Source organism: Myotis davidii, unplaced genomic scaffold, assembly GCF_000327345.1.
Source record: "Myotis davidii unplaced genomic scaffold, ASM32734v1 scaffold449, whole genome shotgun sequence".
Taxonomy (NCBI): Eukaryota; Metazoa; Chordata; class Mammalia; order Chiroptera; family Vespertilionidae; genus Myotis; species Myotis davidii.
The window spans coordinates 4645931-4673507 of NW_006383007.1; the positions used below are offsets into that span (position 1 = coordinate 4645931).

The 27577-nt window shown below is 38.2% G+C and overlaps 1 protein-coding gene across 19 annotated transcripts in view; it reads right to left on the reverse strand.

Annotated features, from left to right (window-relative positions):
* Window positions 1-27389, reverse strand: part of SEC31A (SEC31 homolog A, COPII coat complex component) — a 72700-nt gene extending 45311 nt beyond the window's left edge. For 6 of the 19 annotated variants that reach the window (XM_015557646.1, XM_015557643.1, XM_015557644.1 and 3 more), the window contains exons 1-9: window positions 27160-27366; window positions 17713-17795; window positions 16930-17053; window positions 14928-15126; window positions 12518-12613; window positions 10075-10215; window positions 7789-7931; window positions 2791-2890; window positions 248-409 (exon numbers count right to left, since the gene is read on the reverse strand). In XM_015557646.1, coding sequence (XP_015413132.1) covers window positions 248-409; window positions 2791-2890; window positions 7789-7931; window positions 10075-10215; window positions 12518-12613; window positions 14928-15126; window positions 16930-17053; window positions 17713-17795; window positions 27160-27275 — 1164 coding nt within the window. In that variant the 5' untranslated portion in view covers window positions 27276-27366. Of the gene's footprint in view, window positions 1-247; window positions 410-2790; window positions 2891-7788; window positions 7932-10074; window positions 10216-12517; window positions 12614-14927; window positions 15127-16929; window positions 17054-17712; window positions 17796-27159 lie in introns of all 19 variants that reach the window. The other 13 variants (XM_015557651.1, XM_015557650.1, XM_015557649.1 and 10 more) reach the window with 6 other exon arrangements.
* Between the last annotated feature and the right edge of the window lie 188 nt (window positions 27390-27577).

Below are 27577 nucleotides of genomic sequence, written 5' to 3' on the forward strand. Positions count from 1 at the left end.
ATCACCCTCCAATCGCAGGATCGGCCCCTTGCCCAGGCCTGACGCCTCTGCCAGAGGCGTCAGGCCTGGGCAAGGGGCCGATCCTGCGATTGGAGATTGATGGGGGTCAATGCCTGAGGGCTCCCAGTATGTGAGAGGAGGCAGGCTGGGCTGAGGGACACTCACCCCCACCCAGTGCACTAATTTCGTGCACCGGGCCCCTAGTTACATAATAAGATGATAAAAAATCCTCCACATTTCCTATTACCTTGTCGACTTGTTTCTGCCTCAGGCCATCTGTACTCCCTCCCATGATAGAGTACACACTGATACGCCCATCAAAGGAAGCAGCTGATAAGACAGCAGGATTTCTGGGACACCACTGAATATCAAAGCACCACTGTGTGTTGGTGGGGAGTTCATATAAGACCTAGGCAAAAGTTAGAAGATGGCATACAGTCACTTTATAGCCAAAACACCTGAATTAATATGATCAACAAGTACAGCTTAAACATTTTTTTTAGAAAGTGTCTTTAGCCAAGAAAAACAAGTATAAGAATTTCTTTAAAGTACAAGAAAGTCCATTATGATAGTCTGTTATAATAAAAAAGGAATGCTACTCAAAATGTTGGCCACATTTGGAATAAGTACATCTTAAAAACTGAAGTTTTTATTGATACATCCGAAAGACCAGAACACTCTATTAGAGTTAGCTTATTAGACTCTAAAAGATCACTAGTGTGTTATCCAACTGGTTTTGTTCACTAAGATCTAAACAACCATATTTAGACTATTTGAAGACCAAAATGTAAAAATAACCTTGAGAAGGAAGAATTCACTGAGAAATTTGGCTTTTGGTCAAAGTGAGAAAACAAGTACACATCGTTCTTATTACAGTAAGATCAAAACAGAATTCAGCATAAACAGGGTTTTAGAAGGAAAAGAATATTGAATTATTATAAAAATGCCTGATATAAGACCTTTACAATGCAATAACTTTTGCTAACTCAAAATTAGTGTGATAGTAACTGATGCTCTTCAAAGAGCATAGGTTTTGTGGCATTAAGAAAGGGAATAATGAGGAGTTATTGTTTAATGGGTACAGAGTATCAATCTGAGAAGATGAAAGAGTTCTGGATATGGATGGTGGTGATGGTGGTTCAACAACATATCCTGAACTGTATACCTAAAAATGGCTAAAATGGTATGTGCTATGTGTATTTTACCACAATAAAAGAATATGTATAATATGCATCTTTCAAAAGGAAAAGAAAGAAAGTTAGTTTAACTTTGGCTTAAGTAACATTTAAAATGTTTTATTTTATAAGAAAACAGAATTAAGTGTAAAGGTATGTTAGCCTGCTTGTCTTTCATGCTTAAATTGATTGATAAGATTCAAAGTTTCATAATATTTCAATCACCTGTGTATTTTTAATTTGCCTTTGAATAAAAAATCTACATTGTTTTAGTTTCAGAATGCATGAAAGTTTATCACAAAACTTACTATTTTAATTTTTTCTCTTGTCTCTCCTAACTTTAATGTTTCTACATTCTTACAGACATCACTCCATCTGAAAATTTTAAACCACAAATCAAGTAACAGAAGTACTTGTTTTAACATTATAGATTAAAACCTATTGAAGATACTTTTTATTTTTTACTAGTGTTCCATCAGGGTAACTAGCAAAGTACTTGCAATAATCTAACAATTTTTAAAAAGTAAAAGTTTAGCCGAAACTGGTTTGGCTCAGTGGATAGAGCGTCAGCCTGCGGACTGAAAGGTCCCGGGTTCGATTCCGGTCAAGGGCATGTACCTGGGTTGCGGGCACATCCCCAGTAGGAGGTGTGCAGGAGGCAGCTGATCGATGTTTCTCTCTCATCGATATTTCTAACTCTCTCTCTCTCTCCCTTCCTCTCTGTAAAAAATCAATAAAATATATTAAAAAAAAGGTAAAAGTTTATAAAAGCTATAATTAAAATCTGCAGCCTCTTGCCCAACACTGAAAGGAGAACCATTCAATTATTAAAAATAATAAAAGAAAATTTTAGTATATAAAGCAAAGCAAATAAAATTATATTTATACAGTATTTACATTTAATAAGGTAAATGTCCTACATCTAAATTTCTATAGGTAAAACAAATAAATTTATATTACAAAGTATTATATTCGTACTGTATAATTCACAAAAGAGAATCAAAACCCATCTCTACTGGTTTCCAGAAGTAAAAGAGGATCTTCAGGAATGGGAGAGCAGGAAAAAGAACCAACCCTTGAACACTCCTACTTTGAAGGCACTGATTTACAGAAACCACATGTTAAATACATCAGTCCAAGTATTTCTGAGTCTAGGTCAGTGGTTCTCAACCTTGGCTGCACATTAGAATCACCTGGGAATCTTTTTAAAATCCTGATTTCTTTGTTATGGGTTGGGGCCACAACATTAGTAACAAAGAAACAGAATTTCTGGAGGATGGGGCCCAGAAAAGATTCCCAGGTGATTCTAATGTGCAGCCAAGGTTGAGAACCACTGGTCTAGGTAAACACCTTTTATTGTAAATGGGGGTGGAGTATGATTACTAGTTTCAAATATACTATTTCAATGACTAATTTTCCCAGATGACACACTGAGCTTAGATAATGTTCCTGATAAAAATCTCCAATAGATTAACATTTCACACATACCTCCACCTACTTTCACATGTCCTTAATTGTAATAATGCAATAAAGAATCCATGTGAAAAATTTCTTATTCAGGTAGAGATAAAATATTATGATAGCTATAAGTCTATAAAATGTTTCCTCTCCATACCTCTCCTGTGTTTGGATTGGAGCAGAGAATCTTAGCATCTTTTCCACAGCTCAGTAACAATTCAGGATCTGCCATGCTCCAAGCAATTGCCAAAATTCCCCTTATAAAAAACACAAATAAATGAAGAAATTTTAAGCTTGAAAAAAACAAATCTCCAAATTATTTCTGTGTAAGCTTTAAAGACACACACTGCTAACAAAAATACAATTTCATATAATCTATCTGGAAAGCAATTTAGTAATGCATATGCTCTTTGATCATCACAAAGATATATACTAGTAATATAGTGTGCAGTGTATATTAGCAAAAAATAAAAACAAATGCCCAACATGAACTGTGTAATAAATTACAGATCATCTTTAGATGAGAAAATGTGTAGTTAAAAATTCTGTTGTAGCCCTGGCCAGTTTTGCTCAGTGAGTAGAGCATCGGTCTACGGACTGAAGGGTCCCAGGTTTGATTCCGGCTAAGGGCACGTGCCTGGGTTGCAGGCTCGATCCCCAGTTTGGGGTGTGCAGGAGGCAGCCAATCAGTGATTCTTTCTCATCATTGATGTTTCTATCTCTCTCTCCCTCTCCCTTCCTCTCAGAAATCAATAAAAAAAAAATATATATATATATATAAAAATTCTGTTGTAGAAATCTATTACTATTAAATGGTGTTCATAACTAATGAAAAAATGTTATGCACACAAATTCATATAAAATATGTAATCACATTAAATATTTACACATATATGTATATGTAAATAAATACAGATATGCACAATAAAATGTTTTACTTACAAGTAGGTAGGAAATATAACTATTTCACATTTCTTCTTTTTGTCTACATTTTCTAGCTTTTGTTATCAGAGAAGTTCTAGCATAGGAAATATTTTTTATTGATTTAAAAATTTGTCTCATAAAGTATTACAGATCCAAATGCCAAAGATCTGATTCTATAGTTCTTTTTGTGTTATAACTTTTTATTTTTATCCTAAGTATAACAAAAGTAGTATTTTGGGTAACTTTTCTGAAAATTCAGATTAGAATAGAGGGTGTTATCCCACCATCACACACATACAAAAAATTATTAAAAGTGTGTCTGTCTTTTCTATACTCATGCCTTTGTTGGGAGGAAAGTAAACATTATCATACCATGAAGAAAACACTAGAAACTAAAATTTAAATACCAGATACTAGAAAATATTAGATACTAGAAAAATACTGGAAACTAGACGTATATTTGCATATTTCTTAAAACAAAAACAAATTAATATCCCTCAATTCTCCTGAAAACATCACAGTAGCTAAGCCAATGAAGTGTTTTTATTTCCCCAAAAAGTTGTTTTTAATTTTGTATTTCTTACAATTTAAGTAATATCAGAATCAGAAAAGTAAGGTACAGGAAAAGAACCCAAATTGTTTATGACTTTTGTTTCCAATAGTTTATTTTTTTAAAGTTAAAATCTTCATAAGAATTATAAGGACCGTGTGATGTACATCCTAATACTTCTCACCTAGATTCATCAATGGGGCCACATTTACTTAATGTCTTTCTCACTCTGATCATTTGAGGTTAACTGGCGATTTTATGACATCTCATCCTTACACTTATCTCCAGGGATAAGAACATTCTCCTATATGACTACAATACAAATACATACTGAAAATACTTATTATTTATATGTAATACTTTAAAATAATATAGTTCATATTTAAATTTCCTCAATAATGTATTTTGTAACTGCCTCCCCCCTTTATAATTCAATCATACATGTCAAGAATTTCAAGGCATGTCAAGAATGCCTTTTTTAAAAAATCCATATAATATTTAATATCACATTTTAAAGAACATTTAGGATTTAGATTTTTTTTTTTAAAATCAGAGAATGGTAGATTGGAAATAACCCTAAAAATCATCTAACCCAACTCTTGCATTTAATAGAGGGAGAAAATTGAGAATTAGAGAGATTAATTTTCTCTTGGCATCCAGTATGGATTTATGCCTTGCTAAATTATGACCATTCTTAAAATCGTCAGTATAATGTAGCATTAAGAGTATGAACTCTGATGCCCTGGCTGGTGTGGCTCAGTTGGTTGGGCATCATCCCATGCACCAAAAGGTCACCAGCTCAATTCCAGGTCAGGGCACATAACTAGGTTGTAGGTTCGATTCCTGGTCAGGGTGCATACAGGAGGCAACCGTTTGATGTTTCTCATATCGATGTTTCTCTCTCTCTCTCTCTCGATGTTTCTCTCTCCCTATCCCTTCCTCTCTAAAATCAATCAAAACATATTTTTAAAAAAGAAAAAATAAGAGCATGCTCTCTGAGATCAGAACATTTGGATTGGAAGTCAGTATTTGAGTTATGTGATTCAGGTCAAATTTAAACTTGCCGAGCTTCATTTTCTAATCTATAAAAGGGGCTAATAGTACTTTCACCATAGATTTGTTATGAGGATTAATCAAGCTAATATTTAAAGTACTTGCATACTTTACATGTTACATAAGTGTTAGTTGTCCTCCCACTACAATGTAAGCTCCCCAAGGGCATACATTTTTGTCTATTATATTACCAAATCCTAGCACAGTAGTTGGTATACAGTAAGTGTTCAATAAGTATGTGTTACATGAATTTTTTTAAAAAAAAACCTTATCTACATGAGAAAAATATTAGAACTTCTCAAAACCATTCATCTATATATATAAAAGCCTAAGCGACTGAACGACTGAATGGCCAAACCACCTGTCAACCAGTTGCTATGATGCCCACTGACCACTAGCAGGCAGATGCTCAATGCAGGAGCTGCTCCCTGGTGATTAATGCACTCCCACAGCCAACCTCCCATGGCCAGCCAACCTCCCGTAGCCAGCCGGCCCCCTGATCTGCCCTGATGGGGGAGGAACCGGCCATCCAACCTCCTGTGGTCCCTTCCCTGGCTGGCCAGCCCCCCAATTGGGCCCAATTGCTGGCCAGGCCAAGGGACCCAACCAGTGCATGAATTTGTACACAGGGCTTCTAATCCTAATAATAGACAAACATGGTAATTGACTGTACCTTCACTACGCCTCCCATTGGCTAATCAGCGCGATATGCAAATTAACTGCCAACAAAGATGGTAGCTAATTTGCATACTGCAGGCAGGGTGGGTCAGCACCATCCCACCTGCCCTGCTGCCATCCGGGCCTACTATCTGTGACCTGGGGCGGCAGGCATCCTGTGTGCGACCCAATCTGGGGCAGCCAAGCGGGGAGCAGAGATCCCCTGGCCCGCTCGGCCGTCCCGTGTGTGACCCAACCCAGGGCGGCGGGGCAGGACAGCGTGGCTCCTCTGTCACCCCAGCTTCCTCATCACAGCTCCTTTGGGGGCCTAAGCCTTTAGTTGGATATCCCCCGAGGGCTCCCTGGCTGCCAGAAGGATGTCTGACTGCAAGCTTAGGCCTGATCCCCCGGGGAGTGGGCTAAGTCGACAGGTGGACATCCCCCAAGGGGTCCTTGACTGTGAGAGGGCAGAGGCTGGGCTGACGGAATCCCCCCTCCCCAAGTGCACAAGTTTTTGGGCACCGGGCCTCTAGTCTATATATATAAAGGGCCAGGGCCATTACAGTGGAACGACCGGTTGCTGCCACCAGCGCCACTGCAGCGAGGGGTCCCAGACTGTGAGAGGGCACAGGCCAGGCTGAGGGATTTCCCTCCCGCCCCCCCAGTGCACAAATTTTTGTGCACCGAGCCTCTAGTTCTTTAATAAGAAGCCAACTGAAGTGTAACATTTAAATAGGATTACATTTTAATGGGATTCTTTTCTCCTTTAGAAGGAGCTCAAGGAGAAGTCAAAAACTTTAAGACTTCTTAGTATGCAAATCCACTACACATTGGGAAAGGGATTTAAAATTTTTGTTTATACATCCCTAAACAGGAAAGGAGAAAAAAAAAACACACCCAAAAGTACTTAGAAAATCCTGTGACATTAAAAGGGATTTGTTTCTGTTTGAAAACATTGAACAAATACGCATAAGCTCCCTGGCTACCTAAATATCAATGATGGGAAATTTGCCAAGTTACTAATTAAATTTAACGTGACTAAAACTAACATGAGAGCCCAGCTGGAGTGGCTCAGTGGTTGAGCGTTGACCTATGCACCAGAAGGTCATGGTTTGATTCCCAGTCAGGGCACATGCTGGGGTCTTGATCCCCAGTAGGGGAGTGCAGGAGGCAGCCGATTGATATTTCTCTCTCATTGATGTTTCTATCTCTCTCTCCTCCCATTCTCTCTCTAAAATCAATAAAAATATATTTAAATAAATAAATAAGATAACATGAGAAAATTCTCATATCTTTTTAGCACATCCACACATTTATCAAAACTGAAAGCAAGCCTTAGTTGGTTTGGCTCAATTGATAAGAGCATCAGCGTATAGACCAAAGGGTCCCTGGTCAGGGTGCGTACAGGAGGCAACCAATCAATGTGTTTCCCTCACTCTTCCACTCTCCCTAAAAATCAATGGAAAAATATCCTTGGGTGAGGATTAATAAAAAACAAAACAAAACAAAACCTAAAAGTAAAATGAACCACATACTTTCTCAAAAGTGTTTCCTTTTAAATTAAAATAAAAAGAAAACAAACTTTTCAATTTTGCTTGACATTGAATGTTATGCAAGACTCTTCATAATTATGATGACCCTAAGAAAAAGCAAACTGTATAAAGTCAAGAGTTATCCCAAGGTGCTATGATCTACTGGAATTTTGATCTATTATTACCTGAAATAAGTAGTGGAAAATCCTCTACACATTTTTGTGTTCTTATGACATGATTTGGTTACTATTTTGGGGTACAGAAAATTAGATACCTACTGCTTAAAATAAAAACAAACCATTTATTTACACTAACATTTACAAAAAATAGAAACAAAGTAGATTCTCTAGTTTAATAAAAATTATCTGATAAATCAAAGTAGTAAGTAAATAGTTTTTAAAAATAAACAATTATGTTCGTTGAAAGAGCAGCATGATACCTGGCATGGTTTTCTAGGACACGGAGTGGAGTGGAGGCAAAGCGAAGATCCCACACCTGGACCACTGGTAACCTATCATCTTCAGATGCAAGGACCATCTGAGTAGCAACTTCAGGATGCCACGCCAACCCAGAGCAATGCATCTGCAGACAGTTAAGGCTAACATTTTTATCAGTCATATTATTTTATGAAAAGCCAAAATGAACTTAAGGAATATGCCTTTGTTGAAACAAACAGTAAAAAACATCAGCTCAGGCTTAGTCTATTTAAAAAACACACACAAAGTATCTGGGTGGAGGGAGATAAGGGCATAGGAGGGATAAATGGGAATAAAAAAAGACTTGCTTTGGGGTGGTGAACACACAATACAATATACAGATGATGTATTATACAACTTTACACTTGAAACCGATCTAATTTTATTAACTAATGTCACCCTAATAAATTCAATAAAAAAGTAAACAGACCTCCCCAAATCTAAAAAGTATTAAATTTTAATAAACAATTTTGGACAGTAGTCTTAAAAGTAAAAAGTTTAAATGTGTTCAATTCATCCAGCTATTTGATACATAAAGCAATTCTAGGGCAGAACCTGTTTTGCTGCTAAAAATGTAACTAGGAGGAAGTTTGTTTTGTTTTGTTGGTTTTTTAAATATGTTTTTATTGATTTTAGAGAGGAAGAGACAGAGAGAGAGAGAGAGAAACATCAATGATGAAAGAGAATCATTAATTGGCTTCATCCTGCACCCCCCACACCGGGGATCAAGCCCTGAAATCTAGGTATGTGTCCTGACCAGAAATCAGACCTCAACCTCCTGGTTCCTAGGTCGATGCTCAACCACTGAACCATACTGGCTGGGCCAGGAGGAAATTTTATACAGATTTAAAATTTAACACTTTCAGAAAAATAAAGAGAAAAAAATCTATATATATAAAAGGCTAATATGCAAAATGACCCCTCAGGAGTTCGATCGGGAGACTGGGAGTTCGATCTGATTGCTCACTATGACATGTGCTGACCGCCACGGGGCGGCGTGGAACGAAGGAAGGCCCTGGTCAGCAGCCAGCAGCAGGGGAAGAAAGGCCCCAGCAGGCAGCCGGAAGGCCCTGATGGGCCCTGATTGCCAGCCAGGCCTAGGGACCCTACCTATGCGTGAATTTTGTACACTGAGTCTCTAGTATTTTAATAACAAAAATCCACACCTTTCTTCTATTTTATTAGAAAAATCAAGATAGAATGTCTAAGCAACAACTACCAAATTTTCACATGGGGACAAATTAACATTATTATTGAGAATTACTTGGAAGTTTGGGGATCCTACTAAGTATTTCAGAATATGACTGAAATGCTTACTGTATGCTTTATTTCACTGAAACTTGTTTTAAAACTCCTGATTCATTGGGAAAAACAAACCCCTGAAGAAATATTCTTCTAAATAGTTTTTTGTTGTTGAAAAATTTTATACATATTCTCTGATTCAGGCAAACTTGTTTTAGAAAATGTCAAACCATATAATGTGATTAAAAATAAACTAACAAAACAAGGCCCTAATGGTATCTAAATTATCTTACAGCACATGATGACATCATATTAAGGAATTTGTAAGGTCAAAAATTTAATGTGTTGCCAAAACTGGTTTGGCTCGGCGGATGGAGCATCGGCCTGCAGACCGGGGGGTCTCGGGTTCGATTCCGGTCAAGGGCATGTGCCTGGGTTGTGGGCACATCCCCGGTAGGAGGTGTGCAGGAGGCACCTGATCGGTGTTTCTCTCTCATCGATGTTTCTGACTCTCTGTCCCTCTCCCTTCCTCTCTGTGAAGGGTCAATAAAATATATTAAAAAAAAAAAATTTAATGTGTTATACAGCAGCATCTAATGGGCAAGTGGAAGAAGAATACAGTACCTAATAGAAGAGATGAAGCCAGGAGTTTGGAAACTGCAAGTTCAATGGTAAAATTAATTGTAGGAAATATCTTTACACTTTAGAGAAAGGTAAAAATGAATTAAAAAGTTGCTGTAATGCTTTGAAACAGCTAGCAAAGAAAAACACAAAGAATATCATAGAACAAGCCCCCAATCTCTCTCTTTATCATTAATAATATCCAACCTGGTTTAATGAGAGCTTTATTTTTCCTAAGGGAAAATCCTCTCATTCCCACATGACTGGTCCATGAAAATAAAGGATTTGACTGTATAGAAATTTGATTTGTTGCCAACTCTGACAAACGATATGAATACCTACAGAAGAAATACAACATATTCATTACAAATCAATCATATACTTACCCTGTTATTATGATCACTGACTTTGATGATAGGTTCATTTTTTCTAAGATCCCAAACAGTGGCCCGGCCACTGGGACTGGCTGATGCTAAAATATGCTGGACTTGTCTATTCCATGCAATGCAGCTGATATCTTCTAGGGGCTAAAAGGAATAAACTATTAAAAACCATTTCTCAATTATAGTAAAATTTAACTACAAATTCTGATCCTTCTTTTTAAAAAACAGGGAACTTAAAAATCTGATCTGTTCATTCCACAAATTTGCTTTACATTCCTAAGTTCTCAATATATACAATACTGTAATTATGATACTGTCTCATTCACCAGGCATTCATTAAGCTCCTGCTATAAATCAAGCACTGTTTTGTTATTTTTGCAAGTGCCATGAGGTAGACGACGGACCACAAAGCAGATGTAGGTCAATATAACAACTAGGCAGAGAAAAAGTTACAGCCTAGATAATGAGAAAAATATCTTTGTAAGTGGTAGACCATAGGCTATCCTTATGCTACCTCCTCTCAAGACTGCCAAAATATTAGGTCCCATTATAAGGCTACTCAAATTGAGCAGTCTATATAATATAAAAAAACTCAAAGAGGTGCCCTGGCCAGGTGGTTCAGTTGGTTGGAGCATCATCCCGTGTGCCAAAAGGTGGCAGGTTGGATTTCGAATCAGGGCACAAACCACAGTTGCAGGTTTGATTCCCGGTCAGGGTGAGTACAGGAGACAACCGATCGATGTTTCTCTCTAACCTTTCTTGTTCTCTGTGTGTCTCTCTCTCCTTCCTCTCTCAAATCAATTTTTTTTTTAAAAGAAAGAAACTCAAAGAGGCAGTGAGAGGACTGTTTTCTCAACTTACTAGAAATACATAGTACAGGGAATAATGCCTTGGATTCATGACATCAAGGTAAAACAGATGACTGGCCTAGAACCTGAGATTCTCCTCTCTAGAACTCAACACTTCTATGAGCCTTTATTAGACTTCAAGCTACTACTCAGCAGAAATACCAACAAGATAAGAAATCCCTTCATGTCTAGTTTCTTTTTTTTTTTTCAGAAGACTTGAATCAATTAAACTTCAAATAATAGTTACCCAGGAATATGAATGGTTAGAGCTACAGCAGGGAGACAATCATACTTATTTAAGATTAGCCAAGGAAGGGTTTCACTCCTCTAATGGGCCCCATTACAGAAGCCTCAAAGCAGTTACAGATGGTGGACCTCTGTCCCTCAGCATCTCTCAAGAATGAGTGAAAATAAGAAAGGGGGGGTTTTGTTACCCCACAGTAGGCCTATGTGACCTGGTAAACACCTACCCGACATTGTTTACTTTGAGAACAGGAGGGATGCAGTTAATAGTTCTTTCTCAAGAAAGTATCAGCTAAGACTAAGATGGCCTCCTAAGTGACCTCCAGGGGACCTCAAACCTCATTATAATCTAATCTCCATTCTAAATGACACACCCACCAAAGCCATGACAGTTGACAATCAACTTGGCAATGATCAGAAGGAACCATAAAAGGAAAAAAAGGTAGAACTCAGATTCCAAAAAAAATTGCCACCTCGCCCTAGCCGATTTGGCTCAGTGGACAGAGCCTTGGACTGCAGACTAAAAGGTCCTGGGTTCAATTCTGGGCAAGGGCACATGCCAGGGTTGCAGCTCGATCCCCAGTAGGGGGCGTGCAGGAGGCAGCCGACCAATGATTCTCTCTCATCATTGATGGTTCTATCTCTCTCTCCCTCTCCCTTCCTCTCTGAAATCAATTAAAAAATAAAAATAAAAATTGCCACCCCTTTCCAAGAAAACCACGACTATTCCACCCACCATCTGCATAAAGCTCTCTCTTATCTGCCGTCCTAGATCATCCCTTCATTTCTACCCTCCTATGTCTATCTACAACTTCTCAGCCCCAAGTGGATGAGAAGCTAATCTGTGAGCTATGCTCCCGCTTCTTCATTTTCTGGTCATTGAATCGCTAACACTTGCACTGTTAAAAAAAAAAAAAAAAGAAAGAAAAACAGACATAGGAAAGGGGTTAAGTGTTTCTTTTAAACAATGTTTCCTTTCGAATTTATGATTTTTATGATTTTCTAAGGTTGGACAGTGTTAAAACACTATATGATATAAAATACTACACCCTATAAAATATGGTATCTAAAAAAATTATTACAGACTTGTCAATTTTATTTACTACTGTATGTCACAATTTTATTGACATACAGTAGTGAATAAAATCGAACAGTCACTGGCAAATGGCAGACACTGAGTAAATATTTGCTGTTGAAAGATTCACTGATACTTTGAAAAAACATTAATACTTTACTTCACTACACTGAAGAAAAATCAATGGCATCTAAACATTGATTTTTAAACAAATACATTTTCTGTTAAGTGTAGAAGAACTGATTTTGGTTCTTTGATTATATCAAAATCAATGTACTACCTGTGTTTTGGCTCCTGGTGTCATTGGAGTTGCAAAATTATTTAGATCCCAAATGTAAATTTCAGATTCATTAGCACCAGAAGCTACCAGGTTAGTCTGCAATAAGAAACAATTGATAACTAAATAGCACTTTACATAATTAAGAGAACTCAGATTAACTCAGTTCATAGCTAGAAAGATCTCTCAGTTTTAGGTTATACAATTTTTCTACTGAATTAAAGAAGCAAAACTTATGAATTCCTAAATACCATGCATAACAATCTAAAATTTAAAGTTTTTAGACAAATATATAAAATTCTATTTAACTTAAAATGATAATATGTGTATTGATATTTTAATACAAAACATTAAAAATAATTACATGGATTCCCTAGACGGTTTGGCTCAGTGGATAGAGCATCAGCCTGTGGACTGAAGGGTCCCCAGTTCGATTCTGGACAAGGGCATATGCCAAGGTTGTGGGCACAAACCCCAGTAGTGGGTGTGCAGGAGGCAGGTGATCAATGATTCTCTCTCATCGTTGATGTTTCTATCTTTCTCCCTCTCCCTTCCTCTCTGAAATCAATAAATATATGTATAAAAAAATAATTACATGGGTAAATTCTTAAACAATCATGTAACCACCCTGGCCGGTTTGGTTCAGTGGCTAGACTGTTGACCTGCGGACTGAAGGGTCCCGGGTTCGATTCCAGTCAAGGGCACATGCCTGGGTCATGGGCTCAATCCCCACTAGGGGGTGTGCAGGAGGCGGTCAATCCATGATTCTCTCTCATCGATGTTTCTCTCTCTCTTCCTCTCTGTAATCAATAAAAATATATTTTTTTTAAAAATCATGTAACCACATGGGGATTATAATTTGTGGATTTACATCTCTGGAAGGGAATCCAACTGTGGGAAATAAAAAGAAGTCACCAGTTATTGCTTTCAGGAAAATAACTGAATTCTAAAATAATGGCATCTCAGGATATCTCAAAGCCAGCCCCTGGAGCCAAACCAAGATAGGGCTAGTTAAATTCTTGTCTTAAACCCCTCACGTAATTCTACTTCATATACACTCAATCTTGTTCCGAGTAGCAATATCTCTAGATTAACTCTATTGCATACCTTTACGGTTAAAGCCCCTAAAACTGTGATATAAAGCACAGCAAGATAATGAGTTTGATGTATTAACCTTCATCCTTTATTATTCATTTGCATACATTCTTCTCTAATCAACAGAAATATAACTAAAAACAGAGGAATTTTATGGTAAGAGCTACCTCTAATACAAGGTAACCAAAAATCAGCAATTGTTTGATCCAATTAACAAAGGAACTAGCTTTCTAATCTGAAGAATAAACCCCATAAATGGTAGAAATTAAGAAGTTTGGGTTTATAGTTCTATACCTTAAATATCTATTTATAATAAAAGAAAAATAACTACTTTAAACTTTAAGATATCCAGTCTTTGGTTGTTGTACTCTAGTATTCTATTAACTCAAGATCTTTATTACCTGCCCAGCTGGCATGACTCAGTGGTTGAGCATCGAACTATGAACCAGGAGGTCAGTGCTTGATTCCCAGTCAGGGTACATGCCGGGGTTTTGGGCTCAATCCCCAGTGTGGGGTATGCAGGAGGCGGCCAATCAATGATTCTCTCTCATCACTGATGTTTCTCTCTCTCTCTCCCTCTCCCTCTCTCTCTGAAATCAATAAAAATATGTATTTTTTAAAAAAGATCTTTGGCCCTAGCCGGGTAGCTCAGTTGGTTAGAGCATAGTCCTAATACACCAAGGTTGCAGGTTTCATTCCCAGTCAGGCCACATACAAGAAGCAACCAATGAATGCATAAATAAGTGGAACGACAAATCTATATTTCTCTTCCTCTCCCTCTAAAATCAATAAATAACCTTTAAAAAAAAAGGTCTTTGTTAACCTACACATTTATATAATAATATTTAGTAAAGTTTAAAATGGGAACAGTAGACTCTTGTCTATTAATTAAATTTGTACTATATTTGTATATATTGCTAATTATCTGATAGAGTACTAATCTCTTTATCATAAATACAAAATTTCTCAATTAATAAAACTGTGGATTAACCCAGACACCACAGACCAACCCAATGTTGGAATAGCATAAACCTTTAAAAGGCAAAGTTTCCAACCTAAGCCCAAGAGTTCCTAATGTCTAAAAAATGTCCAATCAGATGTTATGACATCTCCAGACTTCTCTGAATTAAACTCATCAGCCAGATCCCCTCCATGCGGTTAGTATTACATATCCTGAACTCTCTATTCTTCAAACAAATACACTCACTCATCAGGCACACATTTTTAGCTTTTGATTCCACGCATAGTAGATTCATATACTTATCTCAAATAAGCAGCACATATCTCAAGAATCATGAGTAAATGTCAAAAGTCTAACCTGGAAAATGTTCACATCCAAGGCTCTCACTGGACCGGTATGTTTATCATTTTGGGCAATCACAACTTCCTTGTCTCCAGCTATAATTTTAGAAGGATCATAAAGAATAATATTTCCATTTTCACCACCTGCAATAAGAACTCCAGAGATATTTCCTTTGGAATCCATCTTATGAGGCCCCCAAATCAACTTGTGGTACCTTTAAGAGAATATGCATAAAAACAACTAAGATGATGTACTGTAGAATTGTATACCTGAAACCTGTATAATTTTATTAACCAACATCACCCCAATGAATTCAATTTAAAAAAGCAACAACTAATTTTTTAAATGTAGAAAATAATTTGAAAGTATACATTTAATTACTTGTATCTTCATAAATACTCCAAAAATACTGTTTCTCCTCTATTCCTAGTAACTGTGAATGACTCGGTAAAATGGCATTTTAATTATTTATACTCATGTGCATATTTGATTTTGTAATTTAAAAGAGTGAAAATATTCTTTTTTAAAGGTAACATTATAGTGTGTCAAAATACACTTGATTTGTGTGCTGAAGATATGGGCTTACGAATAGTTTTACCATTTAGAAACTGTGAGGCCTGGGCAAGTTACTTTACCATCCTAAACTGCTTTTGGTTCATCTGAAAAATAGAGCTACCACTCCCCTTCATTATTTTTGATTATATAAGTATTCACCAACAAATGGTCTGTTAAACAGTAAAGGTGTTAAGGGAGTCATCTAAAATTTTCTAAGAAAAATAATGTATTCTGACAGTAAAAAAAGTGACATTAAAATTATGTCTGTTATGAAAAGTACTCCTACTCGTGGAGAATAAAAGATTATGGTGTGGTGTGGAGATGAAATATAAAGGTGTCATGGAGATGACGATGAGACATGCTAAGATAGTGGTGAGTCGCCCTAGCCGGGTTGGCTCAGTGGATAGAATGTCGGCCTGTGAACTGAAGGGTTCCGGGTTTGATTCCAGTCAAGGGTGCATGCCCAGGTTGTGGGCTCGATCCCAGTGTGGGGTGTGCAGGAGGCAGCCGATCAATGATTCTCTCTCAGCATTGATGTTTCTATCTCTTTCTCCCCTCTCTTTCTTTCTAAAATCAATAAAAATACTTTTTTTTTTAAAAAAAAGATGGTGGTGAGTAGAAAAACAGCAAGACAAAAAGTATCTGGAGTTCCCATTACAGTGTGAGGGGACTCCATGATCTGTATTCTGTTAGCTAAGGTACAATCTCTTCATCAAAATCTGCCAAAAGAGGCAATAAAGCAATTTTACTACTTAAATAAAAGTGTACTTTCAATAGGCCATAAATACTTGGAAAGGTGATCTAAATACCTGCTGTATCAGAAATCATGTTAATAAAATTCTCTGTGAAATATATTTTCAAATATAGATAAATACAAGAAAAAAATTAAAATAACCTACTATTCAGAGATAATTACTATTTACATCTTAATATTCATCCAACTACTTCTTTTTCTAATCATACCTTCCTTTTTTTGTAAACAGGTAAGAAAAAGGAGATAAAAGAAAGTAACTCTACTATATTATGAGGGGAAAAAATTAGAAACTGTATCATTTCCTTCCTATCCTACAATCAGCAATAAAAAGTCAACAGACATGTGGCTCAGTGGTTGAGCATCAACCCAGGAACCAAGAGGTCACTGGTTCAATTACCAGTCATGGCACATGCCCGGGTTTCGGGCTTGATCCCCAGTAGTGGGTGTGCAGGAGGCAGCTGATCGATGGTTCTCTCTCTTCCTCTCCCTTCCTTTCTGAAATCAATAACAATACATTTTTTAAAAAAGTTAACAGACATTAACTCTACTTCCACAGAAATTCACTAATGTGTTTTTTCACAAAATATCTCATGTCATTATTGGTAGTATTCCTTGCAATTTCTAATAATAATACATTTATAGACAAACTAGGCATTACTCACAACATATAATTAAATATAATCATGAATTTAAGGTTGAATCTCATACCTGTGAGAAGAAGAGAAAGTGGCACAAGATTTCATATCCAAGGATGGATCAGAAAGATCTAATTCAAATATCTCAAGGGAAGCATTGGTACTAAATGTTGCATCCAATTGCTGAGCAGATGTTCCTATAGAAAATACATTTATGGTAACTATGCATGCAAAAATAAGAGTCTCAGCAAACCATACAAAAAAGAAATTAAAGGCATGTTTTTCAATTATCTGAGTCATGAGTGCTGTAATAGTGACTGAAATCAGCTCATATGCCATTGAGCAGATGTTTAAATTACTACAGCAATGAGATCCTAACACAGGGCTCGGAGATGATGTTGTAAGAGTGAGTGGTGCAGATAATTTTAAAAGCTCTCTGTAAAAACACCACCGTGATTCACTATATCTGTTTATAGTCACAAATGATATAACTCCAACTCTTTTTATATAAAAAAGCATCAAAACTGTTCTTCATTCAAATTGATATTTAACAGGTTTTTTTTAAAACATACCTACTGTGTTTAATACTGGAGGAATAAAGATAAAACAATTTTTATAAAATGGGGAAGACACTATAAATATTATCATGATTAATGCTATGATGTATAGGTGCTATGGAAACACCGAGGAAGGTCATAGAACTCAGCTGACAGGAAGGAGGGAGGTATCTTGCCAGGGAAGAAGAGGCTTTCTAGAGATGAAGCTTGACCTGAATCTTAAAGAACAGATATGAATAAGTCAGATGTGGAAGACAAGAAATAGGTGACTTGTACTATCTTGTTTCTGTTGAACTCACCTGTAGCTAGGTAAATGGGATGATTCTGGGCAGGGCTCCATGCCTGCATGGCAGTACGATCGACTTCCTTTAACTTCATCCTGCTAAAGAGAATTTTTTTTAAATACATTTTTATTGATTTTCAGAGAGGAAAGGAGAGGGAGACATAGAAACATCAATGATGAGAGAGAATCATTGATTGGCTGCCTCCTGCACGCCCCCTATTGGCGATCGTGCCCACAACCCGGGCATATGCTCTTGACTGGACTAGAACCTGGGATCCTTCAGTCCCGTAGGCTGACGCTCTATCCACTGAGCCAATCAGCTAGGGCAAGAGAATGTTTTACATCCTATATAATAAAAGCCTAATATGCTAAGTGTTGGGTCATCCAGTCGGTCTTCAACCAAAGTGTAATATGCTAATGATATGCTAAAGCCGCTCAACCGCTCACTATGATGTGCACTGACCACCAGGTGGCAGACAGTCGACCAGTAGACGTGCACTGACCACCAGGGGGCAGACAGTCAACTAGTTAACCAGTCGCTATGACATGCACTGACCACCAGTGGGCAGATGCTCCAACAGGTAGGTTAGGTTGCTGCTGGGTCCAGCTAATCGGGACTAGAGCCCTCCCACGGTCCCTCCCCGGCTGGCCAACCTCCCACGTTCCTCCCCGGCCCCGATCATGCACTGGTGGGGTCCCTCACCTGGCCTGTGCCCTCTCGCAATCCAGGACCCCTCAGGGGATGTTAGAGAGCTGGTTTTGGCCCGATCCTGCCGGCCAGGCCGAGGAATCCCACTGGTGCACGATTTGTGCACTGGGCCTCTAGTAGATGTACACTGAACATGTAACATAGAACACAGAAATATACTGGACCAACCATTGCATCATTAGTAAAGCTCTCATGCCAATAAATCAAATTAGGTATCATTTGCTGGGCATGTTCAATATTAGAAAGAAGAAATACTTATTTTAAGATAAGCCCTGGCTGGTGTGACTCAGTGGTTAGAGGATCAGCCCAAGCACCAAAGGGTTTTGGGTTTGATTCATGGGCGAGGGTATGTACCTGGGTTGCTCAGACAAGGATGGGTGGCAGTGTATCAGGGGTAAAAAAAAGCACATAAAAATAAGATGCATCTTCCTGGAATAGGATCATTCAGTAAGAGCAGTTTTTAAAATTAATTTTAAATTAAAACAGACTAACTACAAAAAATATAGTAAGCCCATAGATTTTAAAGATAAAGCAGCTTTGCCCTAACCAGTTTGGCTCAGTGGATAGAGCGTCAGTCTGCAGACTAAAGGGTCCCGGGTTTGATTCTGGTCAAGGGCATGTACCTTGGTTGCGGGCACATCCCCAGTGGGGGGTGTGCAGGAGGCAGCTGACTGATGTTTCTCTCTCATCGATGTTTCTAACTCTCTATCCTTCTCCCTTCCTCTCGGAAAAAAAATCAATAAAATATATTTTTTAAAAAAAGATTAAGTAGCATTTTCTAGTCGCCACCAAGCCATGGATTGCCATAATCTCACCAGGCATAAGCTCCTGTGGATATACTTTAAATACATCAATAGCCCTGGCCAGTGTGGCTCAGATCATTGAGCATAGTCCCATGCATCATGAGGGTCACTGGTTTCGATTCCTGGTCAGGGCACATGCCCAGGTTGCTTGCAGGCTCAATCCCTAGTAGGTGGTGTGCGGGAGGCAGAGATCAGTATTTCTCTCTTATCGATGTTTCTCTCTCTCTCTCTCCTTCTCCTCTCTCTCTCAAAATTAATAAAAACATATCCTTGGATGAGAATTAAAAAAAAAAAGAATTAACATTCTAATAAAAATATATTAAAAAAAAGAAGATTATTCAGCACAGGCCAGGCTGGCTTGAGCTCTCTGAAATGTCCAAGCAGCAAGACTACAACCTGGAGACCGTTGTGAACAAGGCAGAGTCTGCCCTGGCCTACCAAGCCAAGCACTTCTCAGCCCTGCAAGATGTCATCAAGGCCTTGCGCCTATCCATGTAGCTGGGAGAGAAGGCCAGCAAATAAGCAGCAAGAATCGGCCCCAGTGACAACTGCAAATAAAGGTGGTGTTTGGTTTCAAAATAAGTAAGATAAAGCAGAAAAATTTTTAAAACTGGTCACTCCAAGCTTTAAAAAAAAATCTGTTATTCTACAAAAATGCATTCGTATGGCACATTATTCTACTATAAAGATGTCCCATAATTTAATTACTGGGTCCACTACTGAGGAACACCTGAGTTGTCTCTAATATTTTGCGATTTTTACAAAAAAATGCTGCAATAAATGCCCATTGTACATATTATTTCATTCATGGGCAAGGACAGCTATATTTTCCAGAAGTAAAACTGCTAGATTAAAGAACAAATGAAATTTAAATTACGAGGAATATTGCCATGTTGCCCTCCATGGCAACTATACCTATTCACATTCCCAAGAGTGATTATATGAGTAGCTGCTGCCCTACTGCCTTACCAGAGTTACACTTTTCTGAAGCTTAACACTTTAAATTTTTACCAACAGGATCGACCAGTGAAATATGTTGGCTGTGTATATTTACAATTTGCATTTCTCATAATATAAATAATGTTAAACGTCTTTTTTTTCTGTGGTCATGGGTCATCCATATTTCCTTTTCTGTCTATTTGTATCATTTGTCTATTTTTCTATTAGGTTGTCAGACTTTATCTTTTGACTTTGCTTGTATGTACATATTTTTACCTTTCACAAGATTTTAAAAATGGATTTTATTTATTAGAAAACAGTTTTAGGTTCACAGAAAATTTGTGTGAAAGTATATTAAGTTCCCACATACCTCTCCCCCACTCTCCCAACTACAGCCTCTCCCATTATCAAAATCCTGATCCACAGTGTTATGACTCAACATAGACAGATATCCCAAAGTCCATAGTTACCATTAGAGTTCACTCTTTGTGTTATACATTCCACGGGTTTTGACAAATGTATAATGACACATACCTACTGTTTTAGTATCATTCAGAAGTTTCCCTGCCCTAAAAATTCGCTATGCTCCATCTATTTATCCCTCTTTCTCCCTCCCTCCTAGAAAACACTGATCTATTTACTGTCTCCATAGTTTTGCCTTTTCTGAAATGTAGTTTTTCAGTAGATTCTGTTGGGTTTTCCACATATATACTCATATCATGCACCAATAGTGACAATCACCTCTCTGTTTCAAACTGTTATTCCTCGAATTTCTTTCTCTTGTCCAAGTTGGCTAGTATCTGTAGTACCATAGGAAACAGTAGTAGTAACAGTGAGATTTCTTGTCTTTTTATTTTTTATTTTTTTTAAGTGGGAAAACCTCCTGTACACCTCTGAGCAGGATTTTGGAATTCGACATATACATACAAATGTATATATATATTTAGTGTATATAATGTAAGGAAATAGCCATTGATTACTATTTTGTTGAATTCTATTTATAAAGACTGGGTGTTGAATTTTGTTAGATGCTTTTCTTTCTTTTTTGTTTTTATTTATCTTTATTTTGAGAGTATTACAGATGCCCCCCATTTTTCCTACATTGCCCCTCTCAAATAGACTGATGAGCTAGAAAGCCCAATTTCAGGTAAAACATTTAATTTTTAAATTCTTAGCTGTTTAAAAGATCTTGTATTTAAATATTTTTATTTAGCCGAAACCGGTTTGGCTTGGTGGATAGAGCGTCGGCCTGCGGACTGAGGGGTCCCGGGTTCGGTTCCGGTCAAGGGCATGTACCTGGGTTGTGGGCACATCCCCAGTAGGAGATGTGCAGGAGGCAGCTGATCAATGTTTCTCTCTCATCGATTGATGTTTCTGACTTTCTATCTCTCTCCCTTCCTCTCTGTAAAAAATCAATAAAAAATATTTAAAAAAAATAAATATTTTTATTTAATATCATTAATTGTCTACAAAGTAACTATGAGCACCTCAGAAATTAGCTTGTATAAAATTATTGCCCCTCTTGCACTACAGTTATAGTTAATAGTATTATCTTCCTCAATGTTTACCTTTGAACTGTTAAATATACTTATACTTCTAACTGATTTGTCAGCTTTAATGATGTCCTTTGACTCCCAGCCATTACAGATAAGGCAATCAATCCACTAACTTATTCTACTTCCAATTTTGTTTCTACTTCCCAGTTCTCTTAATTTTTTTAAAATTGTATAACCAATTCCTACATTGTCAGATATTTAACATGCACATTTTATTCTTTCTTCTTTATTTCCATTTTTTAGTCTCAGAACTATAGTTAAATATACTCAATGCCCTCAAACAGTACTTTAGCTAGTTTTCTTACTCATCTGTAAAGGAAGAAGTTCATCCTCTACTAGTTTCCTTAAGAGGACCTTAGACCAACAATATGTCTTGTGTCTTACAGGTTCAAGTTGTTTATACTTGAAGAGCATTTCACAGATGATAAAATTAAGGCACAGAAAGGTTAAATAATTTGTACATGCTAGCAAGAAGCAGAGCCAAGATTTAAACTCAGAAGTTTAGTTCCAGAATCCAAGCTCTTATTACTTTAACAAGATCAGATATTCAATTTTAATCATAGAAGAAATATTAACATTTAGAATAATAGCATAGCAACTATGATACATGATGAAATTAAGAGCAGAAATATAGTTTAGCAACTGGGCTAGGTTAGACAAAAGTGGATTAGGAGGTTTAATACTCATGTGGTTAAAAGAAAGGCCTATAAACTCAATCCTCGATTTGAATATTGGCTCTGCTACTTATACTTTAGACAAATTATTTAACCTCTCTGAGCCCGTTTCTACATCTGTAAAATGGGGATGAAAGTGACTATCTCATGGCATGTTGTAAGGTTTAAATGAAATAATGTACTTTATAGAGGCCAGTGCCTTGCACACAGGTTAATAAGTGTTTTCATATTTTAACTAGTTTTTTTAAATTATTACTATCATAAGCTTAATCAAGAAAACTATACTAATTTCCTAAGATTATTGTGAAAAAAAGAAAAACATCCCAATTTTCTAATAAGTAAAAAGGAAGCCTATTTTATTTATATGAAATGCCATCGTCTTCCTCTCAGCCAATTGTCAAGCTCAAGTCCCAGCTCCTTCATGAAAACTGCCCTAATGGTCCAATCCACACTGATCTTAAATAACCTCTTAACTGTCTATTGTCTGTACCACACTTTAAGCATTTTATAATAAAGTTCCTTATTCTACCTTAACAAAACTTTATAACATTCTATTAGTAGATACTGTTCACATATTTTTCACTGCCATTTTACTAATAGTTGTATATGTCATCTTGTCTCACTAATTAGACAAATAATGTCATTTTTAAATCAAGTGTTACCATTTTTACCCTTTTTGGAGCAAAATTACTCAGCACAGGGTAGGTATACAGAAATTTTGCTTGATTTCAAGTTTTAAATGTTCCTATTTAGGAAAATTCAAGGAGACTGATGAGCTAAAAAGTTCAATTTCAGGTAAAACACTTAATTTTTAAATTCTTAACTATTTAAAAGACCTTTTCTTATGTAAAAAATAGAGAAAAGTATGGTTGGGGAAAAATTGTTTTATAAAATGCCTTTAAATAATTTCTAAAAGTGAAAACAAAATGGCTATATATATATACATATATATATATATCTCTAAAAATCCAACTGAATAGAAATACAGTTTCTCTAAGAGCAAAGGTAAAAACAAGGGCTACCTAATTCACGAACACTAGTTAATGTGTAACATTTACTGGAAGAGAAAGAGATAAGTTCGAAAGAACATAAAATGGTTAAGTGGGAATTCAAAGGATTTATAAAAGTCTATTTTTTGTCTTAGTACTCAATGTTCCACCAGAAGCAGTTCCACTTAATGTGTATTGAACACAAGGCTCCAATACTACCTGAGAAAAAACAGCACTATACTACAAAAATGGCCTAGAACTACATTATGTGGTTTGAATCTAACTAAACAACAGTACCATAACCTACCTATTGTAATCATTCTCAAAACTACTAAGTGGCTCAATTGGTTGGAGCATGGTCCCTACACCAAAAGGTGGCAGAAACCAGGTCAGGGCACATATCTAAGTAGCAGGTTCAATCCCTGGCCAGGGCAAGTACAGGAGCTGGTGGATCAATGTTTCTCTCTCGCATTGATTTTTCTCTCTCTTCCCCTCTCTAAAATCAATTTTTAATAAAACTAAAATTGCTATTGAAATACAGCTTCAACTGAATGCATGTCTATTTCCTTCTCTTAGAAATGATCATTCATTAATTGTAACTAATACCCTTTTTTTTTTTTTGCTTTACTTTTATTGATTTCAGAGAGAGGAAGGGGGAGAGAGATAGAAACATCAATGATAAGAATTACTGATTAGCTGTCTCCTGCATGCCTCCTACGGGGGATTGAGCCTACAACCAGGGCATGTGCCCTAACTGGGAATCAAACCCGTGACCTCCTGGTTCATGGGAACACACTCAACCACTGAGCCACACTGACCAGGTTGTAACTAATATTCTTGAAAATATAAAGAAGGCTCAGATTAAACCATGTGTACTTCCCAAGTGAGATTTGCTTTAAAAGCTTTGTGTAGTTCTTTTTCAATATTATATGTGACTGGAGACCTGGTGCACGAAATTCATGCACAGTAGGGTCCCTAGGCCTGGTTGGCAATCAGGGCCTATCTGTGTGGCGACCAGGAGGCCCCCGCTGGCCTGGGGCCTACAGGCTGGGGGGCAGCTCCCGTGTTGAGCGTCTGCCCCTTGGTGGTCAGTGCATGTCATAGCGACCAGTTGTTCTGCCAGTCGTTCCACCATTTGGGTGATTTGCATATTAGGCCTTTATTATATAGGACTAGAGGCCCAGTGCACAAAATTCATGCAAGAGCAGGCCTTCCTTCTCCTGGCTGCCAGCACCGGCTTCCCTCTGGCACCCAGGACCCGGGCTTCCCTCCGGCCACTGGCAGGCACCCAGAACCCGGATTCTCTCGCAGCCCCGGCTTTTGTACGGAAGGTCGCCTGGAAGGACGTCCAGTCTAATTAGCATATCATGCTTTTATTTATAGATAGGATTAGAATTCACACCATGCAGAATTGTTCATTCAAGACTATTTTACATGGAACAAAATCATTCTAAGTATATAAAAAGAAAGTTGTGAGGATAATGGCTTGTTCATAGATGCCATCTATAAGATAATATCATATAGCACAGCAGTTCAAGAGTATGGAGCCTGGAGCCAATATCCTCAGTTTAAATCTCAGCTCCACCATGTCCTACCTCTGCCTTTAGGCATGTAACTTTACCTATGTGTGTCTTGGCTACCCACTTGGTAAAGTAAGTGTCATACACATATTGATACCATAAGGTTGAGAGAATTAAAGGAGGTATTACAGAGTGCTGAGACTAGTGTGTGAGCTATTACAAAAGTAAACAATTTAAAATATTTAACCCAGTGAATCTTCATTAATACATCTACCGAAGAAAATTTAATGTCCCACCCTAGCCAGTTTTGATCAGTAGACAGCTGGCTCTCAGACTAAAAGGTCCCAGATTCAATTACAGTTAAGGGCACATGCCTAGGTGGCAGGCTCCATCTCCTGGTCAGGACACGTGCAGAAGGCAACCAATGGATGTGTCTCTCTCACGTTGATGTTTTTCTCCCGCTGTCTTTCCCCCTCTTTCACTCTCTCTAAAAGAAATCAATGAAAAAAGAAAAAAAAAGATTTTTAAAAAATCAATGGAAAAAATACCCTCGGGTGAGAATGAATAACAACAAAAAATGAAAATTTATGTTCGAGACTACAACTCTTATTTTTTCATTCAACTTTCCACAACAACCGCATGCCATTAAGTAGAAACTTTTCTCTTTCTGCTCATTTTCTAAATGATAATTTTGTGAAACAATACTAAAACCCAGCAGTATTATTCTCAAAAAAAAAAAAAAATACCAACCATACAATGCTACATAGAGAACTGACCCATACCTCAGAAAGTAAAAAGAGAAGGAGGGTAACAGAACTGGAAACTTTGACTCCCAAACCAGGAATACAACCCTTAGCCAGCACTGCCTTTAGTAAAAATACCCATCTTCTGTAGTCAAAATATACCATTATGGATGGGCACATTTCTTTAGTACAGGGTTTATTTAGTATTATCAATGTTGTAGACTCATCTCACGCAACCAAAACCAAAGAAGCATGCATCTGTGCACTGATTACTGAACTAAATAGTATCACCTTTATCTGGAGTCTAACAAATAAAAACTCTTTGAGCTGAAATTAAGCTACCTAAGAATGACAACATTTCTAAAAACAATGGAAACTTTAATATCATCTAACAGGAGTTTATAAAGAAATTATATAGACAATCCTATATATGTGTGCATTTTTCTAGAAAAATAATCCAGTGCTTTCATCAGATCCTCAAAAAGGAGTGGAATCCCAAAAGATTAAGAATCACTGCTCTTTACAGTTTACAGATTTCTTTTTAGTCTTACGTTATTAGTTTCAGAAAAGACACTACTTATATGAAATTAAATAGTATAACTAAATCCATTACAAAGCTCACATAAATTCCTATAGTCTACAAACTTTTCCCAGAGCTGTAATTAAGGGACAATGAGATAAAGGAGCACAGAAGAATCACTAATAAAAGGTGACTAAACTTTTTTTAGCCAACTCCAGAACAATTGGTATGTACAGCAAACGCTGGGTAGTATAATACAGGGACGAAGCTCTAATCAGCAATTAAATACAGTTACAGTTGCCGACAATGACATTTCCGTTTTCTACACTTAGAAAAGGCCGTTTAGGAGAGGAAAAAAAACCAAAACACTCAGGGAGACCTACATAAAATTAGTTCCTTGAGCAAACAGAAAAGTTTATAATGCCCACAAACCCAGGCAATATTCTGATTTCTTTTACACCTGCCCTGTAATTTAACATAGTATACTTTATTGGCAAAAACATCCAACACTTAATGAGACTTCCTTCGATGTACAGGCTACGCCTGGCGACCACTGCCCATAAAGGAATCCAATCCCGGTTAAATGACAGCAGTCTTCGGCGGAAACCTGCGAACCTTTCAATCTGGCAGCAGTTAAACTACAAACAAAAAATCCTGACCCAACTGAAGTCAGCCAAAGTAACGCTGAGGTTTGCTTCCTGCCTTCTCCCCTGCGGACCGCACCTCTTTGTGCACGAGGGTGTGAAGGGCTCCAACCAGCAGACCCCAGTCACCCGCGGTGGCAGGACACCCCGTCGCCAGTCTCGGGGGAACTCCTGCTCAGCAGTGAAAACAAGGGCGGGAGCGAACCGGCGCGATCCCCAAAGCAGCCGCGACGCCAGGCGTTGTCCCGCCGGGCCGGGCCGGGCCGAAACGAGACCAAGGGACGCGCCGCCACCGGAGACCGGGCCGCAGGCTGGCGGGGACCCGCGGAGCCCGAGGCCGGGTCACGGCTTTGGCCTGTGCTTTACCTCCAGGCCCGAGAGCCGGCGGGAAGGCCAGGAGGGAAAAGGAGACACACACCTGGCGGGGACCCTGGACGACCGGTTCCTGCGTGAGCGCGGCGCCCGTCAGACTCTCCCAGCATTCGCCGCCGCCCCTCCTCCCGGCCCAGGGACACCTCCACGTTCCGCTTCGACGTGGCAGCCGCAGCCCCGCCCAACAGGCCAGCGAGTTTCCGGGAGCGGTGCCTGGCCCCGCCCACCCCTGCGCGCCACCCGCGGCGGCACTTCCGGGAGCGGGGCCAGCCGACGCGCTTCGGAGCGAGCGGGGTTCTCGCTGCGGGGTTCTCGCTGCGGCGTCTCGCGCGCGTCCGTGAGGCTGGGGACCCCTTCTGAGGGGGGCGCGCACGACGTCGGTGCGGTGGCTCCGACGAGAGGAGTCCTCGTG